Source organism: Pseudochaenichthys georgianus, chromosome 10 (genome assembly GCF_902827115.2).
Source record: "Pseudochaenichthys georgianus chromosome 10, fPseGeo1.2, whole genome shotgun sequence".
NCBI lineage: Eukaryota > Metazoa > Chordata > Actinopteri > Perciformes > Channichthyidae > Pseudochaenichthys > Pseudochaenichthys georgianus.
The window spans coordinates 115,450-133,747 of record NC_047512.1 but is presented as its reverse complement, the minus strand read 5'-3'; the positions used below and the strand labels follow the sequence as shown (position 1 = coordinate 133,747).

General features: G+C 42.4%; 1 protein-coding gene across 1 annotated transcript; it reads left to right on the top strand.

The window, feature by feature from the left end:
* Positions 1 to 911: 911 nt before the first annotated feature.
* Positions 912 to 18,101, top strand: LOC139434667 (zinc finger protein 391-like). Its single transcript, XM_071204557.1, has 2 exons — positions 912 to 1,318; positions 16,886 to 18,101. The coding sequence occupies exons 1-2, from the start codon at positions 1,126 to 1,128 to the stop codon at positions 18,010 to 18,012; spliced, it is 1,320 nt and encodes a 439-aa protein (XP_071060658.1). The 5' UTR covers positions 912 to 1,125; the 3' UTR covers positions 18,013 to 18,101.
* The last annotated feature ends 197 nt before the right edge of the window (positions 18,102 to 18,298 follow it).

Here is an 18,298-nt window from a genome sequence, read left to right as displayed (position 1 = left end):
GTGTGTGAGCTCCAGCTCTACTGATCCATCATCTGTGTGTCTGGATAAACCCCTGAACGGACTCTGTGTAGTGATGGCAAAATGAAGCTTTGAAAGAAGCGTCGAACCACTTGGACAATTGTGTCGGAAATAGGTTCATTTCTCGAAGCTTCAGTTACAGCGACCTCTCCTGGCGAAGTGCAAGGCTGCAGTGGGTTTAACGTATCTTTGCCTGAAAAATATTCGATGCACTCACACTAAGACTGAATATCATGTTCTATTTGCAATTAAAGATTGATAGTTGTGTGTATTGGGTTATTGGGAAGAGACTAGAGAGTGCTGGACCTTTTTTTGGGCTGAGAGGGCCTTTTATCAGTCATTAAAGTATTAAAGTTGAAAAGCAATGATTAAAAGTGTAAATACTCCGGGCTTTGAACCAGCTGCGCGGAGGACATCGCCGCACCATGGCCGCCGGCTCTACCCACTGGGCTATCTATTCCTTAGACCATCGAAGTGTTTTTATATTACTCATTTTCTTTTTGTTCACAGCTTCTCCACATTTCGAAGTGTTTCACGAGCCATAACGACCTATCTTTCTTCCTGGCTTGCTCTATAATGATCCAATTCAAATGCAATGCCAACAACAACTCAACAGCAACAACAACCCACACATTGCGCATTGTTTAGAGCGGTTATAAAGTGTTGAAGCGCTCAAGTTTGAAACTGTTTCAACCTGTCACCTGTCAGAATCGAGACGAGGCAGTGCATTGAATCGCGTGAATGGACCGTGAACCAGTCAAGTGATTCATTCAGGAAATGAAGCAGTTGCTGGTTCGGACGTCACATGTCACGTGAATTGAAGCAGTTGCTGCTTCGGACGTCACATGTCACGTGATTTGAAGCAAGCTTCGAAGCACTGCTTCTATGGAATAGGAAGTCCAGGGTTGAAGCTCCGTTCGAAGCTTCAGTGTCAAACTGCCATCACTAACTCTGTGCTCTTTTTTCTGGAGCGTTTACCTCGGACTATAGGAGCTAGCTTAGCATGCTAGCTGGAAACACGTGAGCAACACTAGTCAGATTGAGAGTTTGACGGAGAGAGAAACGGTGTGTTTAACGGAGTCTGCAGGGAAAGGTGATCTAGGAAACATGAGTAAAGTCCAGATGCTGCTGTCGTTGAAGAAGCAGCGACTAACTGCTGCTGCTGAAGAGATATTTGCTCTGTTTGAACAAACAATAGCAGAGCTCGAGGAGGAGCTGTTTCTTTCCAAAGAGGAGAACAAGAGACTCCAGAAACTACTGGACGCTGTTTTACAGCCTCAGCTTCGGATACACAGAGCAGGTCTGTTCCCTTTACTCTTAATTAACACTTTAAACTCTTCAGTAACACTTTATTATCACATTAATAACACTTTAGACCAGGGGCGCTGGAAGGGGGGTGCTGAGGGCGCTGCAGCACCCCCTAGCGTCAGGCAGGCGGAGCTCCTCTGCCTGCAAATGTAATGTTTTGATATATATTTTTTGATTACTTTTCATTGTGCCTGAGATATATTTTATATTATATATTATTATTCAAATGATACTTTTAAACTATAAAATAAATTATTTAGCTTCAGCGAAGAAAAACTAATCCTCACGCGGTATGAAAATCTCCTTTACAAAATAAGTGTCCAATAATCAACAACACAACAATGATCGTAGTGGTAGAAAACACATGTGAAACATTAAACACAAACAAACTGGTGTACAAAACTCACATACCTGCATTTCAATGGACAACATAAAATGGACACGTGAGCTGCGTTCTGTTGGAGAGATAGCACCACGCTTACGTTAGCCTATTAGCTCAAATTAGCTATAGAGAACCGCAGTGACGCGTCCTAAAACCCGGAAGTAAGTTAGCATTTCTACCACTTCCGGTTCCTTCGATAAAAAGCAATGACATCTTTCTATAGGATTTTGGAAAATAGCTCCAAATAAGGTCTGTATTATTGCAAATATTATTTAAACCAGCTCATGGTTTGAAATGGCAAACATTGAAAGGCAAAAGTATTATTAAAACCATGTACTAAACATCACCTTGGTCCCATCATATACTCTGGGGAGAGAATATCTACTGTGCTTGAAAACTGGTCCTCATCATCATCTGAGGTTGACTTTGTGATCTGGAGAACATTTCAGCTGCAACATCAGCTCGTTGATAAGCTTGGGATATGAGATCTGTTTGTAGCCATTCGTGGTGAAGGCATCTGTGCTATTGTGTGCATTATGTTTGACCAACATTTCTACAGGCAGGGCAGAATATGGCACTATTTTCACATGAATATTCCATTGTCTATTTGTATACCACGAGCTGCAAAATGACCGCCTAACCCCACTGCACAGGCGGGTACTTGTTTAGATATACCTGGGCCGGCTCTGTTTTGCCGTGGTATCCTGCGGGCCGCAGAGGGGCGGCGTAGTTTGGGGAGACGAAGACTGCTGCTCCGGGGGCGAGGGCGGCGAGTCAGGCGGGAGTAAGCTAGTGTCCACAACGGAGGGTAACGTGATGTCCCCATCTGACCCGTTGCTACGGTCTGCAGTAGATGCAGTGCTGCTGGCGTTTAGTGATGGTTGCTTTAACCATGTTCGTATAAATGATTATCCACAGATGTGTGTCACTGCTGTGGAAGCACTTTGGAAATGATGCACGCGCAGCGGAGCAGGTCACGCGCACCTGACACAATTTGTTGTAGTGTTGCACGGTGTACCGATACTTGAAAGGTACCGTGATATCCTGCAGTTAAAAACGGTACGATTCCTCCGTTTCATTAGTATCGGTACTTTAAGAATGACGGGGAAAAGTACTCCGGTGAGAAAGCGCCGTTTTAATAAGAGCCGTGTGTGTTCAGCGCTCTGCTTCCACTCACTGCACTGCAGCCGTACCTGCAGCCCCTCCCCTCTCAAGCACGCTCCAAGTCCCTCCCCTCTCTCGTGCACACGCTAGCTGCCAGAGCATGTGAGAAAACGAGAAGCATGGCTGCAAGTGGGAGTGCAACTGCCGCTGCGCCTCGGCTTGTTGACAAAAACGACGGCAGAAGCGAAATTTGGAAGTATTTGAGCGATATCTCTGACAGTGAGGGCAAGCCTACGGACACCACGAGGCCTGTCTGTGAGAAATGTTTTAGATCCCTGCAAACCAAGGGAGCCAACACATCAGACTTGGCTAAGCACCCGCCGACCGGAATCCAGAGCTGTTCAAAGAAAATGTAAAGACAGACAGGTTAGCGAATGTGGTAGATAACATAATTACATCATGCTCAGCCCATGCCCTCAAATCTAAGTCAAACAAGTGTAATTTATTTTGTGACAAACGAGCGTATTCGTAGTTTGACGAGGCAATTAATGGCAATGATAACTGTCTAATATGGCTATCTTTTTAGCTAACTTGTTAAGATGTTATTCCAACATCTGCAATATACATTTTGTCAATAATTATTTATATTACTGTACTGTACATGTTAATAAAATATAAAAATAATTATATTTTATAAAACAAAAAAGTTGTTTGAGATGATGCTTAATTTTATTTCAATACGAATTCTTGTCATTTATTTTGTTTATTGTTCTCATTGTTTAAAAGTTTGTGTTAACCATATGGTTCTGGTGTGAAATAAAGCACAATAATTACATTTAAGACTGTTTCCCTTTTTTTTTGAAAAGTATCAAAAAGAATCGGAATCGCAATTCTTGACTCGGTATCGAAACCAAAATGTTGGTATCGTGACAAAACTAATTTGTTGTTTGTATTTTTCGCTCCGTTCTCTTTTTTGAATAGAGGGTGCATAACATTCAACGAGGGATGTCCCGATCACCTTTTTTTGCTCCCAATCCGATTCCGATCATTTGATTTTGACAATCTGCCGATACCGATTTTTCCCGATCTTTATGCAATGCATTAAGAGAAAGAAAGCATTCAAGTTGTCCCTTAAAGGTGGGGTAGGTAAGTTTGAGAAACCGGCTCGAGATACACTTTTTGTTATATTCCATGGAATGCTCTTAACATCCCGATAGCAATGAATATCTGAAGTGCTTTGACAAAAAATCCATTAAAAAATGTCATCTGTGAAAGCCGTAATACTGTAAAAAGTACATCCAATTGGATTGCCGCCCTGTCTGTCAGCCTTCCATCTCGTGCACGCACAAATGTATCTCGTGCCCTCATTGGGCGTGCCGTAATTGGGCGTGCATTGCGCGTTCATGTGTGTTGGAGGAGGTGCTCTGTAAGGAAGTCTGAAGGAAGGGGCGGATCATTTTCGGCTGTGTACTTTCAAATTTTAGTGCACTCGAGCCGGTTTCTGAAACTTACCTACCCCACCTTTAAGGTTATTTTTTTATTTAAATGACAGAACCCAACTATCCATTCTATCCAACATGGATATAGCTTCTTTTTTTCACAGCAGCATTGGATCAGTTCAGTTGTGCAGCATTGGATCCAAACAAAAATAAAGCGGAGAAAAGTAATAACTACATATAAAGACGGAGAAAGTAAACAATAACGTTTATGGTTAAGTGTTAGCACCCACCAAGCTCTTACGTTGATATTGGAGATTTCAATAAATTCAATTTGAAAATAAAACGGGGGGGGGAAATGAAAAAACAAACAATCGTATTAGATTGGTCGTGTTGAACGTAGCTCTGTTCTTTCCACCACGCGGAACCTCCTTCTTGCAAACATTGCATCTGGCTGTTACACTGCCTTCGCTTTCAATTTTATAATACTTCCAAACTCCTGACATTTGCTCTGTCCCGACTCCCGAGTCACCAGCTGAACGTAGCCTCTCGTTAGCTTACTGCTACTATTTACTATATACTTATACTCTTGCTTATCTTTCTTACAGTGCAGACGCTTTTCTGCTTGCTCCTGCCTCTGCTTACTTTTTATGCTGATTTTCCTATTCTTATTCTCTGAAAACTTTGAGCAGCGGCTCCTGGACATTAACCTATCACTGGGACAGTTCATCTTCGTAAATAGACGGAGGTTTTCAGCCATATTTCAACATTTTTACGGCGACCCCAGTCTTACAGTAGCGTGGCCTAGCAACAGCTAAAGCCTGGTAGGCTACTGCATGCTATTTAGCTTAAGCTAGTTGGTAGCAAATGCCTCCGTTCTCTACAGATGACTTCCACAAACTTCTACAGAAGATAGCTGTGCTGGAAATGAAAATGCAACGGTTGGAAGTTAACGTGGAAGTGAATGGACTATGTTGTGGGAATGACACCACTTTACCAGTGTTGCAAAATAATGGAAAAGGGTATGCTAACTCACAGCTAGTTAGCAGCTACAAGGATTCCAAGGAACAGGAGGGCTGTGTACCGGGTAATAAATCTACAAGTGGTGGTCCTCCCTGGAACTCTCTGGGTGCAAAGACTAAGAGTAAATCATTTTCATGGAATTTGGGAGGACGGATAACAGGCAGAGCCCAACACTCTGAAATATGTGATGCGACCGGCTGGCCTGCATTGTTATCACCCAGGAGGAGCGCCTCTTCAACCCCTAAACAGCCGTGGACAGCTGCTAAAGGGAGAATTACAAAAAATCCTCCTAAACCACCAAGTGTGCCAATCCAGAACAGATACGCTCCGCTGACCGAGAGCCGGAGATCTCTTTCTGATGACCTGGATAACCCGTCCTCTTCACACAGCAGGGTAAGGACCAATAGCTACTCCAAAAGCAAAAGGCTAGAGGGAAAGCTAACGACTGGGCCTGAAACTCTGATTGTGGGTGACTCTGCTGTAAGAGATGTAAAAGGTCTGTGTAGTAAGAACAACACCAAAGTACTCTGTTTTCCCAAGGATGTGGTCTCTGACTTGGCTGAGAAGATCCTGCATATTGGGGCTGAACATCCGACTGTGAAGAATGTGGTTCTGCACATTGGAACAAATGATGTTGTGAAACAAGAGTCAGAAGTGCTGAAAAAATACTTTAAATGTCTGTTGGAAACTGCCAGCTCTCTAAATGCAGAGGTGTTCATCAGTGGCCCTCTACCGCCAGTCAGAAGAGGAGTGGAGAGATTCAGCAGATTGTTTGCACTGAACACCTGGCTTTCACCTGCCTGTACTGACCATTCTGTGCATTTTATTGACAATTTTAACTTTTTCTGGGACCGCAGACATCTTTTCAAGGCAAATGGAGTTTGCCTGAACAAGTCAGGAGTGAAATTGTTTATCTCTAACATATTCAACTGCCTGCGTCATCAATCTGTTCCCTCTGCCAAGGACAAGCGGCAAGAGGAATCAAAACAGGAGATAGACACAACACATCGCGCAGAAAACCCTGAAGAAGTATCACTGCACCCGCCTGAGGAATGTTCTGATTATGGGAGACCTATGAAACACACGGAGGAGTCCCCACCGCCCGTCACCCCCCCCCCCTGTCAACGCCTTTGAGGATACTCCGTTCACCCTTTCGCCCTCGCCCACCCTCCTGGAGATCGTGGAACACAAGAAGGAGATACAGAGGGCTGGCACCGATTCCTTCCTGGATTTCAAAGACCAGACTAAGGCGATACGCAGGGCTGGCAGCATGTCCTTTACCCCCGCCCCTCAACGACGCCCACCAAAATCACCAAAGCAGAGACGCGCACCATCTCCCCCGGCTTCATCACCATGCCTACCACAATCATCCAAACCAAAACAATCTGCAAACTGATATCTGCTGGGTCCAGGCTCAAGGGCGTATGGCACTCTCAACTATTTCCAGGACATTCCAGGGCCCTGCCTGCCAGTAGCTTTGCCGATATCTGTGTTGATAGGTAATAGATTAAGAGCGGTGAATCAGCTTAGACACAGGAAGCACTCAAACGTTTGTGTGAGTTTATCTAATTTAGCAGTGATTCCATGTCAGCCACAGCTTGTTACAAAAAACATGACTGATAGTGTGTTCAACGAACTTAAACTAGCTTTATTAAATGTCAGGTCTTTGGCAGGAAAAACATTTTTAATCAATGATTTTATCACTGAGCACAATCTCGATTTTATGTTTTTAACAGAAACTTGGATTGAACAAAATAACAGTGCAGCTGTTCTTATCGAATCAACCCCTCCCAACTTTAGTTTTATGAGTCAGGAAAGAATGCATAAGAGAGGAGGTGGAGTTGCTATTCTGTTCAATGATTCCCTTCAATGCAGGAAGACATCTTATGGGAACTTTGATTCTTTTGAATATGTGGCCCTTCAGCTGAAACGCTCCTCTCGAGCTCTGTTCCTAAATATCTATAGGCCACCCAAATACTGTGCAAGCTTTTTTGATGACCTTACTGAACTGCTGTCTATAGTGTGTATTGACTTTGACCGTCTAGTCATTGTTGGTGATTTTAACATCCATGTTGACAACCCCCAGGACAGAGGGGCTAAAGAACTGTTTTGTGTTCTTGATAGCTATGGACTGACTCAGCATGTGACGGAGCCCACGCACAATAAGGGGCACACTCTGGACTTAATGATCTCAAAGGGTCTGAATATCTCTAAGGTTGTGGTGACTGATGTTGCGCTCTCTGACCATTCCTGTGTTTTCTTTGAGAGCTCTATTTCTATGTTCAAAAAGAGGTAACCACAAAGCGATGTTTAACTGAAAATACTAGGGAAATGTTTACTCAGAATTTTTCTTCCACACTTGCCCCTGCTAACATCTCAGTAAATGAGCTAGTAGATCATTTTAATTCAAAAATTAAAAATGTCATAGATGCCATTGCTCCAATTAAGGTAAAGGAAGTGACTGGGAAGAAAATATCTCCATGGAGAAAGGCCATGACCGTTAAAACAGAAAAAAGAGAATGTCGAAAAGCTGAACGCAGGTGGCGAAAAAACAAATCTCCAGGTTCACTTTGAAATTTATAAAGAGAGACTTGGCCTTTATAATTTGGAATTGAAAAACGCACGACAATCATTCTTCTCTGACATCATAAACAAAAACAACGCACGTGCCTTGTTTGCTACCGTCGACAGACTAACTAACCCCCCAGTGTCAGTAGCCTCTGAATTTCTATCCACCAGGGCGTGCAATGATTTTGCCTTTTTCACTGACAACATTCAGAACATCAGACAAGCAGTCAGTGCCTCTGCATCAGGAACAGCAAATGTGCTGTCTCTGTGTCCACTTAACATCAATTCAGACATCATGACACAGATCCATCAGATTAATGATAAAAACCTAGAGGACATTATTCAACTTCTGAAATCCTCCTCCTGCTGCCTTGATATTATTCCAACAGGATTTTTCAAAGATGTTTTGCCTTGCATGGCCTCAGAACTACTTCATATAGTAAACAAATCTCTTCACTCAGGTATTTTTCCACAGGCCCTGAAAACTGCAGTCATTAAACCGCTCTTAAAAAAGAATAATCTAGATGCTTCAGTAATGAACAATTACAGGCCCATATCGAACCTGCCATTTCTAGGTAAAATCATTGAAAAAGTTGTTTTTCAACAGTTGAGTAATTTCTTGCATTTAAATAGTTGTTTCGATGTGTTCCAGTCAGGCTTTCGTCCAAACCACAGCACTGAGACTGCTCTTGTAAAGGTCTTTAACGACATCCACTTAAACACAGACAGTGGCAGAACTTCAGTGTTAGTATTATTAGATCTCAGTGCTGCGTTTGACACTGTTGACCACAGCATATTACTGGACCGACTGGAACACTGGGTGGGACTTTCGGAAACGGTTCTAAATTGGTTTAAATCCTACTTAAAGGATAGAAACAACTTTGTTTTTATCGGTAAATACACATCTGAGTTGACAAATATGACATGTGGGGTTCCTCAAGGCTCCATCTTGGGGCCTCTTCTCTTTAACATCTACATGCTACCACTGGCTCAGATAATGAAAAACAACAAAATAAGTTACCATAGCTATGCAGATGACACACAAATGTACGTAACAATTTCACCAGGAGACTATGCTCCAATTCAAACACTGAGTAAGTGCATTGAACAAATCAATGACTGGATGTGTCAGAACTTTCTCCAATTAAACAAAGATAAAACTGAGGTAATGGTTTTTTGAGCCAAGGCAGAACGTTTAAAAGTTAGCGCTGAGCTTCAGTCTGCAATGTTCAAAACAACAGATACAGCCAGAAATCTAGGAGTAGTCATGGACTCTGACCTGAGTTTCAACAGTCACATTAAAACAGTTACTAAATCAGCCTACTATCACCTAAAGAACATATCTAGGATTAAAAGACTAATGTCACAGCAGGATTTGGAAAAACTTGTCCATGCCTTTATCTTCAGTAGACTCGACTACTGCAATGGTGTCTTCACAGGTCTCACTAAAAAATCTATTAGAAAGCTGCAGCTGATTCAGAACGCCGCTGTTCGAGTCCTCACTAACACTAAGAAAGTGGATCACATCACTCAAGTCTTTACACTGGCTTCCTGTGTGTCAAAGAATAGATTTCAAAATATTGCTGCTGGTTTATAAAGCACTGACTGGTTTAGGCCCAAAATACATTACTGACCTCCTGCTAAACTATGAACCATCCAGATCTCTCAGGTCTTCAGGGACTGGTCAGCTTTCTGTCCCCAGAGTCAGAACTAAACATGGTAAAGCAGCGTTCAGTTATTATGCTCCAAATATCTGGAACAAACTCCCAGAAACCTGCAGGTCCGCTTCAACTCTGACTACTTTTAATTCTAGGCTGAAGACTTTCTTTTTGTCGCTGCTTTTAATTGAACTATTCATATCTTAAACTGCACTGTAACTTTTATCCATGTACTTTGTCTTGTAATGTTTAATTGAACTATGTATATTTTAGACTGCACTGTAACTTTTATCCATGTATTTTTCCTTAATGTTTATTTGATTAGCTTTTCTTTTTTAATGCTTAATGTCTTTCATTTTTTTTTTTTTTTTGTAAAGCACTTTGAATTGCCTTGCGTTGAAAAGTGCTCTATACATAAACTTGCCTTGCCTTACTATTAGACACTGCGCCCACTCTGTTGCCAGATTTCAGAGAAATAAGCAACCAGGTCTGAAAACAAGCCCAAAAGAAGCAACACATACATGATGTTGTGTCATTTTAAACCAAAACTAAGGCATCAGGATGACTTTAAGACGTGAACATGGTCATTTTTGTTTTGTAACATTAAATAAAATAATTTTTTTAAGGATTCCCGATCCCCGATCTTTGTCTCCCGATTCCGATCTTTTAAAAATCACGTGGATCGGGACATCTCTACATTCAACTGCCCCGAAGATCCCGACGCGAAGCCTGAAGGGTAAACACACCAGGTTTAATCTGCCCGCACAATTTGTCTGGTGTCGGAATGTCTCGCCATGTTAGTCCATTGTTAAAAAACAAAACACCATTTAATTTCGGGTTAAAATGTGTTGTAACTGCGTTACTGGGCATTGTAACAGGTAATATATTACCCACATTTCATTAGTAATGCGTTACATTACTTCGTTACAGCAAAAAGTAATATATTACTGTAACTCCGTTACTTTTGTAACGCGTTACACCCAACACTGGTTGTTACCAAGTGGCTGAATAGGACTACAAAAGTTGTCCAGGCCGTTTTACGTCATTACACCGAACACGTAAAACATTCCCGCTAAGTTTGTTTGCCCTGTTCTGCTTGAAAGCAAGTCCCTGCCTCCTGCAAACTGTTCAAACAGACGCTTCAACTTGTACCATTTAGAGTCTGTATGTTTGAATATGGATCTTAAGTCGGCGTGACGTTGAAGCAGCGACCCTGCTGTAGTTCCTTTATAGCATAACGTTAGCATTTTGCTTCTGGCGACTAGATTTATGATTAGAAAATTATAAAATTCAGGATCTCGTCTCTGTATGCCAACTCGTCGTCTCCCTTATATATTTGGCCGACCATAGTGGTGTCATCTGCACATTTTATAATGGAGTTGGAGGGGTGAATGGGAGAGCAGTCGTGTGTGTAGAGTAGAGGGCTCATTACGCAGCCCTGCGGGGAGCCAGTGCTGAGGGTGGAGGAGCAATAAGGGCCTATTTTCACTGTCTGAGGACGGTCTGTAAGGAAATTATTTATCCAGGCGCATAAGATGGAGGGGAAACCTAGGCGTGACAGTTTTTCCACGAGTATGTCAGGTATGATGGTGTTAAAAGCTGAGCTAAAATCGACGAACAGCATCCTTATATAGTTGCCTGGGCCTTCTAGGTGGCTCACAGCTGTGTGATCAACTCAGTAAATCAACCAGGGTTTCTCTGTCCGACTGAGAGCGCGTTCATGTGAAAGGGACGGGGTTAGCAACATTTGACCAATCACAAACATGGAGAAGCGGGCTGACAGCGTCTTTTTTTCTCTCTCCATGAACCTTTGGGGCTCCGTATATACACTAGTATTAGATGCAGTCAAAAGTTTGGACACATCTTATCATTCGAAGTTTTTTACTTATTTAAATTGGTTCTACATTGTAGATTAATACTGAAGACATCAAAACTATAAAACACATATGGAATTATTATAGCGTTCGGTGGTTTTTGTGAGTGCACTTGAGGATACATTCAAAGTTCTTGAAATGTTCCGGATCGACTGGCCTTCATTTCTTGAAGTGATGATGGACGGTCGTTTCTCTTCACTGAGTTGAGTGGGTCTTGCCATAATATGTATTACAACAGTAGTCAAATAGGGCTCTCCACTGTGCACTAACCCTACCTCAAACACATTAAGAAAGCAAGTAATTCCACAAATTGACTCTTGGCAAGGCACACGTGTTAATGGAAAACCGTTCCAGGTGACGACCTTGTTATGGCAGATTCCTTATTACAGCGTATTTCTCGCTTATTCATTAAGGTCACACAGGTCAGAGAGGCCCCATCGTCTTGTTATATCAGTCTTATGCCTAGTCACATGGTTAGTTAAGACAAATGTGTTTATTGAGTTACATTTCCAGAGAAGAGGCCCCATCGTCTCCCCCGTAATTATTAGGGGTGAGCGGAAGTACAAAGAGGCTCCATAGCTCAGTCGGTAGAGCCTCAGGTTATAATACAGTTAAGTCTTTGTTAGTTAAAGACGTCATGAGATCGTGACCTTTCCACATCTGAAACATATACAAGTATGGCATTCATAGGGGAAAATGTGTGTGTGTGTTCATTACAGTAGCTATATATGCCTGTGTAAAACTGCTACTCGTTGGGGCATTTCCGCGATTGGTTGCTGTTGAAGCAAGGTGATGTACTCCAATATTATTAGTTGTTGTGTGAATATTGATTAATTTCAACCATATCTGTGATTACGTTTTATTGATCTCTCTCTCTGTGTTAACATTTAAAGTTGGTGAGCCATTAATTGCACTAGCTGTGTGCAAAGCAAAAGGGGTCTGCTTTGAAGAATCTAGAATAAAAATCACACTTTTTTGTTAACTAGATAATTCCATATGTGTTCTTTCATAGTTTTGATGTCTTCAGTATTAATCTACAAAGTAGAAACAAATTAAAAATAAACAAAAACCATTGAATGAGAAGGTGTCCAAACTTTTGACTGGTACTGTATATAAAAAACACACATATTTTAATATTTAGCAGGTTCCCTCATCTATAATCATTTATACAAGCACAACTTTAAACATTTACAGCAGTGAAATGCAACATTCAAAACAATCAAGAAACATCATAAATGAAACACTGACAGGGTTGGTGCGGAGCTGATAATTTATTCCGGCAAATTACTCAGACCTACTAATTAACCTAACCGAAGTTATTGAGTCTAAGTAAGTTTACTGCTTGGCTCAGATCCACCAACGTCAGCAAGATCTCACCTCTATTAACTCCTGAAGAACCAGGTTCAATTAACTGCTGTTTCAATTCAGACGACTCTCTTAAATCTGTTTAAGTGATCCCGAAGGATTTTGATATCAGTAATGAGGTGTGTCCCTACCTAAGTGTGAGTGTGGCAGGGTGCAATCTTACCTTTGAAGCAGGAGAGGAGAGCGCAGATGTCTTTTAAGTTGTCGCAGTCCAAAAGGTGGGATCAGTTTATTTGAAGAAAAATGGGTCCAAACTAATACAGGGTTTTTACCTTCTCTCGTTACATCATTATACTCATACTAAACCTATCATGCTTCGATCATGTTCAAATATGAAACTTTTATTCACAGTTTTACATTTATTACCAAAATTGTAATTTCAACTGCCCAATTCAGTTGTGATTTTTAAATCTCCCGATAGAATTTAGAGGCATTTCCTCATAAAAGACCGGTGATAATAAAAAGCACATTCAACTTTTCATTCACCAAATCAATTCGCATTAATTCCATACCTTTTTTCCGACACAGATGGCGGGTATTAACATTCACAAACACATACCTACCTCCCGCAGGTATTCGGAGGAAGATCCTCATAGGTGGTGGTTACTAATAACTCACAAACACACTCCTATCCGACACAGATGGCGGGTACTAACATCCACAAACACATACCTATCTCCCGCAGGTATTCGGAGGAAGATCCTCATAGGTGGTGGTTACTAATAACTCACAAACACACTCCTATCCGACACAGATGGCGGGTACTAACATCCACAAATACATACCTATCTCCCGCAGGTGTTCGGAGGAAGATCCTCACAGGTGGTGGTTACTAATACTCACAAACACATCTCAATTCATTGCACTCATTCAACAAAGTAATTCACTCAGCATTCAACCAAGACATTTGAGAGATATTTACCAAGTTTCAGAGAACCTTACCGAGAGCAAAAACCCAGCTCTGAGGGACAGAGCTTACCAAGAGAGAGCATACCAGGGGAACCCCCCCCCCTCTCTCTCTCGCTCTCTCCAAAAAAAAAGTTCCTCCCCATCCGCCAGTGTCTTTATGCTCAAAAAATGGCCTCTGATGTACAGGACTGGACATGACCAGACATATTCTATGGCAGGGGTCGGCAATCCCTGGCACGCGGCACCGTATCCAGTGGCAAACTAGGAATAAGTGGAATAAGTGTGCAAAACATTAACATTTTCGGATCCTGAACGAGACCGCCGCCAGAGCGCGTCTCCCATTACCTGCAGAAGGAAGCCATGCACGCAACGCAGCCCCGCTCTCTTTAACTCCAGGCGACTTTCTGCCGCTTTCCTCCGTGGTGCCGTGCTGATCGTTTCACCACAGAGGAAAGCACTTCACAAATTTCAGTACCCAAAAGGAGCTGTACAAATGCCGCAGTTTTTGCGTGGCTGTGTCTTTAGTTGAAAGCCCAGTGGCGATCTGCTCATCTCTCATTGAAATAATATGCTACACAGGGGAGCACTGGCCATCTGTGTTCTGGAGAATCACAGAACGGACGATCGTCCTTATTATTATGCTGTTTAAACCAATTATTTAAATGTGTTTGTTAAATTCGGCATCATGTAAGTTAGGGATGCTCCGATCGATCGGCCGCCGATCGATATCGACCGATACTCACTATCTGCCGATCGATCAGTGCTCTCTAAAAATGCCGATCGCATGACGTAAAATACATGACAAGCTCTCCAAAATGGCTTCACCGGTCTGGCAGTATTTTAAAGTGTCCGAAAATGACAATAAAATAGCGGAATGCAACGTGTGTGTGAAGCAAAGATCCTGCAGCTCCGCCCGCTGTGACGGACCGGTGAGCGGAGCAAAACGCACAAGAGTAACGGCCCCTACACACGGCGGCGTGCGTTGTCGCTTGCCGGCGGGGGGGGCTGAAACTCGACCAACAACCAATCACATGAATCTCCCGCCCCAGACACACAAGCACGCGGTTTGATTGGCTAGAGCTTGTACTGGCATATGATTCGATTGGCTGACGCCTCCGTCAAGGCATCAAAAGTAGAATATTGCTCTACTTTTGCAGCGAGCACCGCGAGAGAAGCTACGCTTTGCTCCCACAATGCAGTTCGGCGAATCGTGACGTCACCCCATTCAAAGTGAATGGGCAGAAGCGTTGAAGCGGCAACGCACGCCGCCGTGTGTAGGGGCCGTTAGACCTAACACACTTAGCTATTTGATCTACCTCTGGAACAAGCTAAACTAGTTATACATATATTTATTCTTCACTGTCGGGTCACTCATTACTGGATCAGTGAGCTGCATGAGATACTGACAGGCTGTCAGGAGAGGGAGGGGGAGAGAGGAAAAGAGAGCGCTTCTGCTCATTTGTCCCGTGTTACCATCCAAAGTTAATGTAAACTTGAATAATGTACTTCATTTGAATTTAACAATTATGTTGGTTGTTGTTGGTGGAAGCGCCAGTGATGAATGAGCCCCATTAACTGAGTTTTAAATATAACTTTACATGGAAGATCCCCATAGGCCCCGCCCACTCGATCCGATCAGAGCATCCCTGACAGGTCCACACACTACTTCCCCTCAGCGAGGCTCCCCCCGCCCTCCTGTTGACAGTTCACGAGCATCGAGCTCACCGTAACCATTTCCCCCCCCGCCCCCCCCTCCTTGATAATTCACGATCGTCAGCACGTTGATAAAATATATTTTTTTGAATGGCACTTCATATCAAAAAGGTTGCCGACCCCTGTTCTATGGCTATGACATAACCACCTTTTTGGGGCGTCTCTCTTTTTCTCCTTAAGTCAGGAGCCCCCCTCCCTGTGTACTGCTGTGAGGGAAGAGGGAAGAAACTGGCTCTCCCTTATCAGTGAAACCATTATTGGCCTTACACACTCAACTTAACAAACCACTTGTGTTTTGTTTATACTGTAAATATAGAAAATCATAAAATATGAAGCATTTTCATTGTGGGTTATATAAGAATATGATTGATCATATTTGATTATAACTAACTTTCGTTTTAAGTATTCACTTGATACTATGAAGATCTCAACAGCACCATCATTACTATGACATTAGAGGGTGCCATAAAATGTTCTGATAATACTTGCATACTTTTACTTAAATAAGGTTTGAATTAGGGCTGTGCAATTAATTGTATTTTAATCTCTATTACGATTTTGGCTTGCAACGATTATGAAAACAACTAATCGGAAAAAAAAGATTATTTTGCTGCATTCCCTTTCGCAATGATGCTCTCAATGTGTCTTGCGTTACACAACTTAGCATTTAGATCAATAAAGGCCTTGGGGCTATGTTGTTTGATTGAATTAAACACAATATATGCACTCCACTATGCTGTTGTACTGTATCTGAAGATCTTAATATGATTGCTCATATTTTAAGCCATCTTTTTTCCGGCCCCTTGCTTTGGAAAATTTTCATCAACCGGCCCCCATTCCAAACTAATTGAATAGCCCTGGCGTAGTGTATCTGTGAACAATCCCAAATACAATTCATTGTTTACATTGCGGCTAGTGCTAAACCAGAAGAAAAAACCCTTTTTCATTTTTAACGGTAAGTGGAAAGGGGCTGGGCTACATGAGGTGAATTGAGCCAACATAATTAGACTATTTTTTCTGACTGTGTTGTTGTGGCAATTCAGCACTCACAACAGGAAAGAATAAAACAGAGAGGAATCAATAAAACACAGATATAGTTGATTAATTATTATTTTGTTGTACAACAATCAATAATAATGAGGAAACATTACCTTGCACACAAGCAGTCAATAGTGGTAATGCTCCAACGAGTACAAGTCTTTCACATCATATATAGCAGCTGTAATGAACGCACACACAATTTCCCTTACGTTAGCCAACACACCCACATATGTTCCAGATGTCGAAAGGTCATTATCTCGTGACCTCTTTAGGTGTAATTCATACCCTGTCAGGATATGAACCACCTAACTAACAAGACGTAACTGTATTATCCTCAGGAGAGCCTCTTTGCACTTCCGCTCACCCCTAATGATTGCGGAAGAGACGATGGGCCTCTCTTCTCTGGAAACTGTAATTCAATAACATACCTAATTATATTGACTAGGTCCAAGACTGATATAACTGTGTGTTTCCTGTGTCCTGCAGATGTCCAGCAGCTGGTGGTGGTTAAAGAAGAGCCTCTCCCTGACCAGCAGGAGTGGAGCTGCAGTCTGGACCAGGAGGACCCAGAGCCCCCCCCACACATTAAGCAGGAACAGGAGGAACTCAGGATCAGTCAGAAGGGAGATCAGCTTCAGGAGCTGGAGGAGGCTGATATCACCAAGTCCACTTTCACTCCTGACCCTGTGAAGAGTGAAGATGATAAAGAGGAACCTCAGTCCTCACAGCCTCATCAAAGGCAAACTGATCACATGGAAACAGACGCTGATGGAGATGACTGTCGAGGACCAGAACCAGCCAGGAACTCAGATCCAGAGAGCAGTTTACAACCAAAGACTGAGGACCACACTGGAGACTCTTCTGAAGACACTGATGACTCTTCTGAACATGACACTGAAGACAGTGCTGATTGGAAGGAGACCAGAGAACCTGCCTCAGGCTCAAACTCACTGAAAATTAGACAAGAATCTGTCAGTGATCCCCGACGTAGTGCTGAAAAGAAACCATTCAGCTGCTCAGTCTGTAAGAAAGCTTTTAGATATAGAAGAGATCTAAATCAACACATGAGAATCCACACAGGAGAGAAACCCTTTCGCTGCTCAGTTTGTGAGAAAGCTTTTTCAGTGAATACAAATTTAAAGACACACATGAGAATCCACACAGGAGAGAAAGCACACATCTGCTCAGTCTGTAAGAAAGCTTTTTCACACAGTGGAAGTTTAAAGAAACACATGAGAATCCACACAGGAGAGAAAGCACACATCTGCTCAGTCTGTAAGAAAGCTTTTTCACATAGTGGAAGTTTAAAGAAACACATGAGAGTCCACACAGGAGAGAAAGCACACATCTGCTCAGTCTGTAAGAAAGCTTTTTCACAGAGTGGAGGTTTAAAGGCACACATGAGAGTCCACACAGGAGAGAAAGCACACATCTGCTCAGTCTGTAAGAAAGCTTTTTCACACAGTGGAAGTTTAAAGGCACACATGAGAGTCCACACAGGAGAGAAAACACACAGCTGCTCAGTCTGTAAGAAAGCTTTTTCACGGAGTAGAAGTTTAAAGGAACACATGAGAATCCACACGAGAGGAAACACACAGCTGCTCAGTCTGTAAGAAAGCTTTTTCACGGAGTAGAAGTTTAAAGGTACACATGAGAATCCACACAGGAGAGAAACCATTCAAATGCAATGTTTGTGACAAAAGATTTAAATGGCGTAATCATTTCCAAAGGCACAAGTGTGTTTCTCGTCAGTCCTCACAGCTTAATGAAATTCAAACTGAGGATAACGGAGAGGCAGAGCCTCCAATCAGCAGCACAGCTGAACACATGGAAACAGAAGCTGATGGAGAGGACAATGAATAAGTCTTATGACAGTTCACACATGAGAGAAATCTGTCT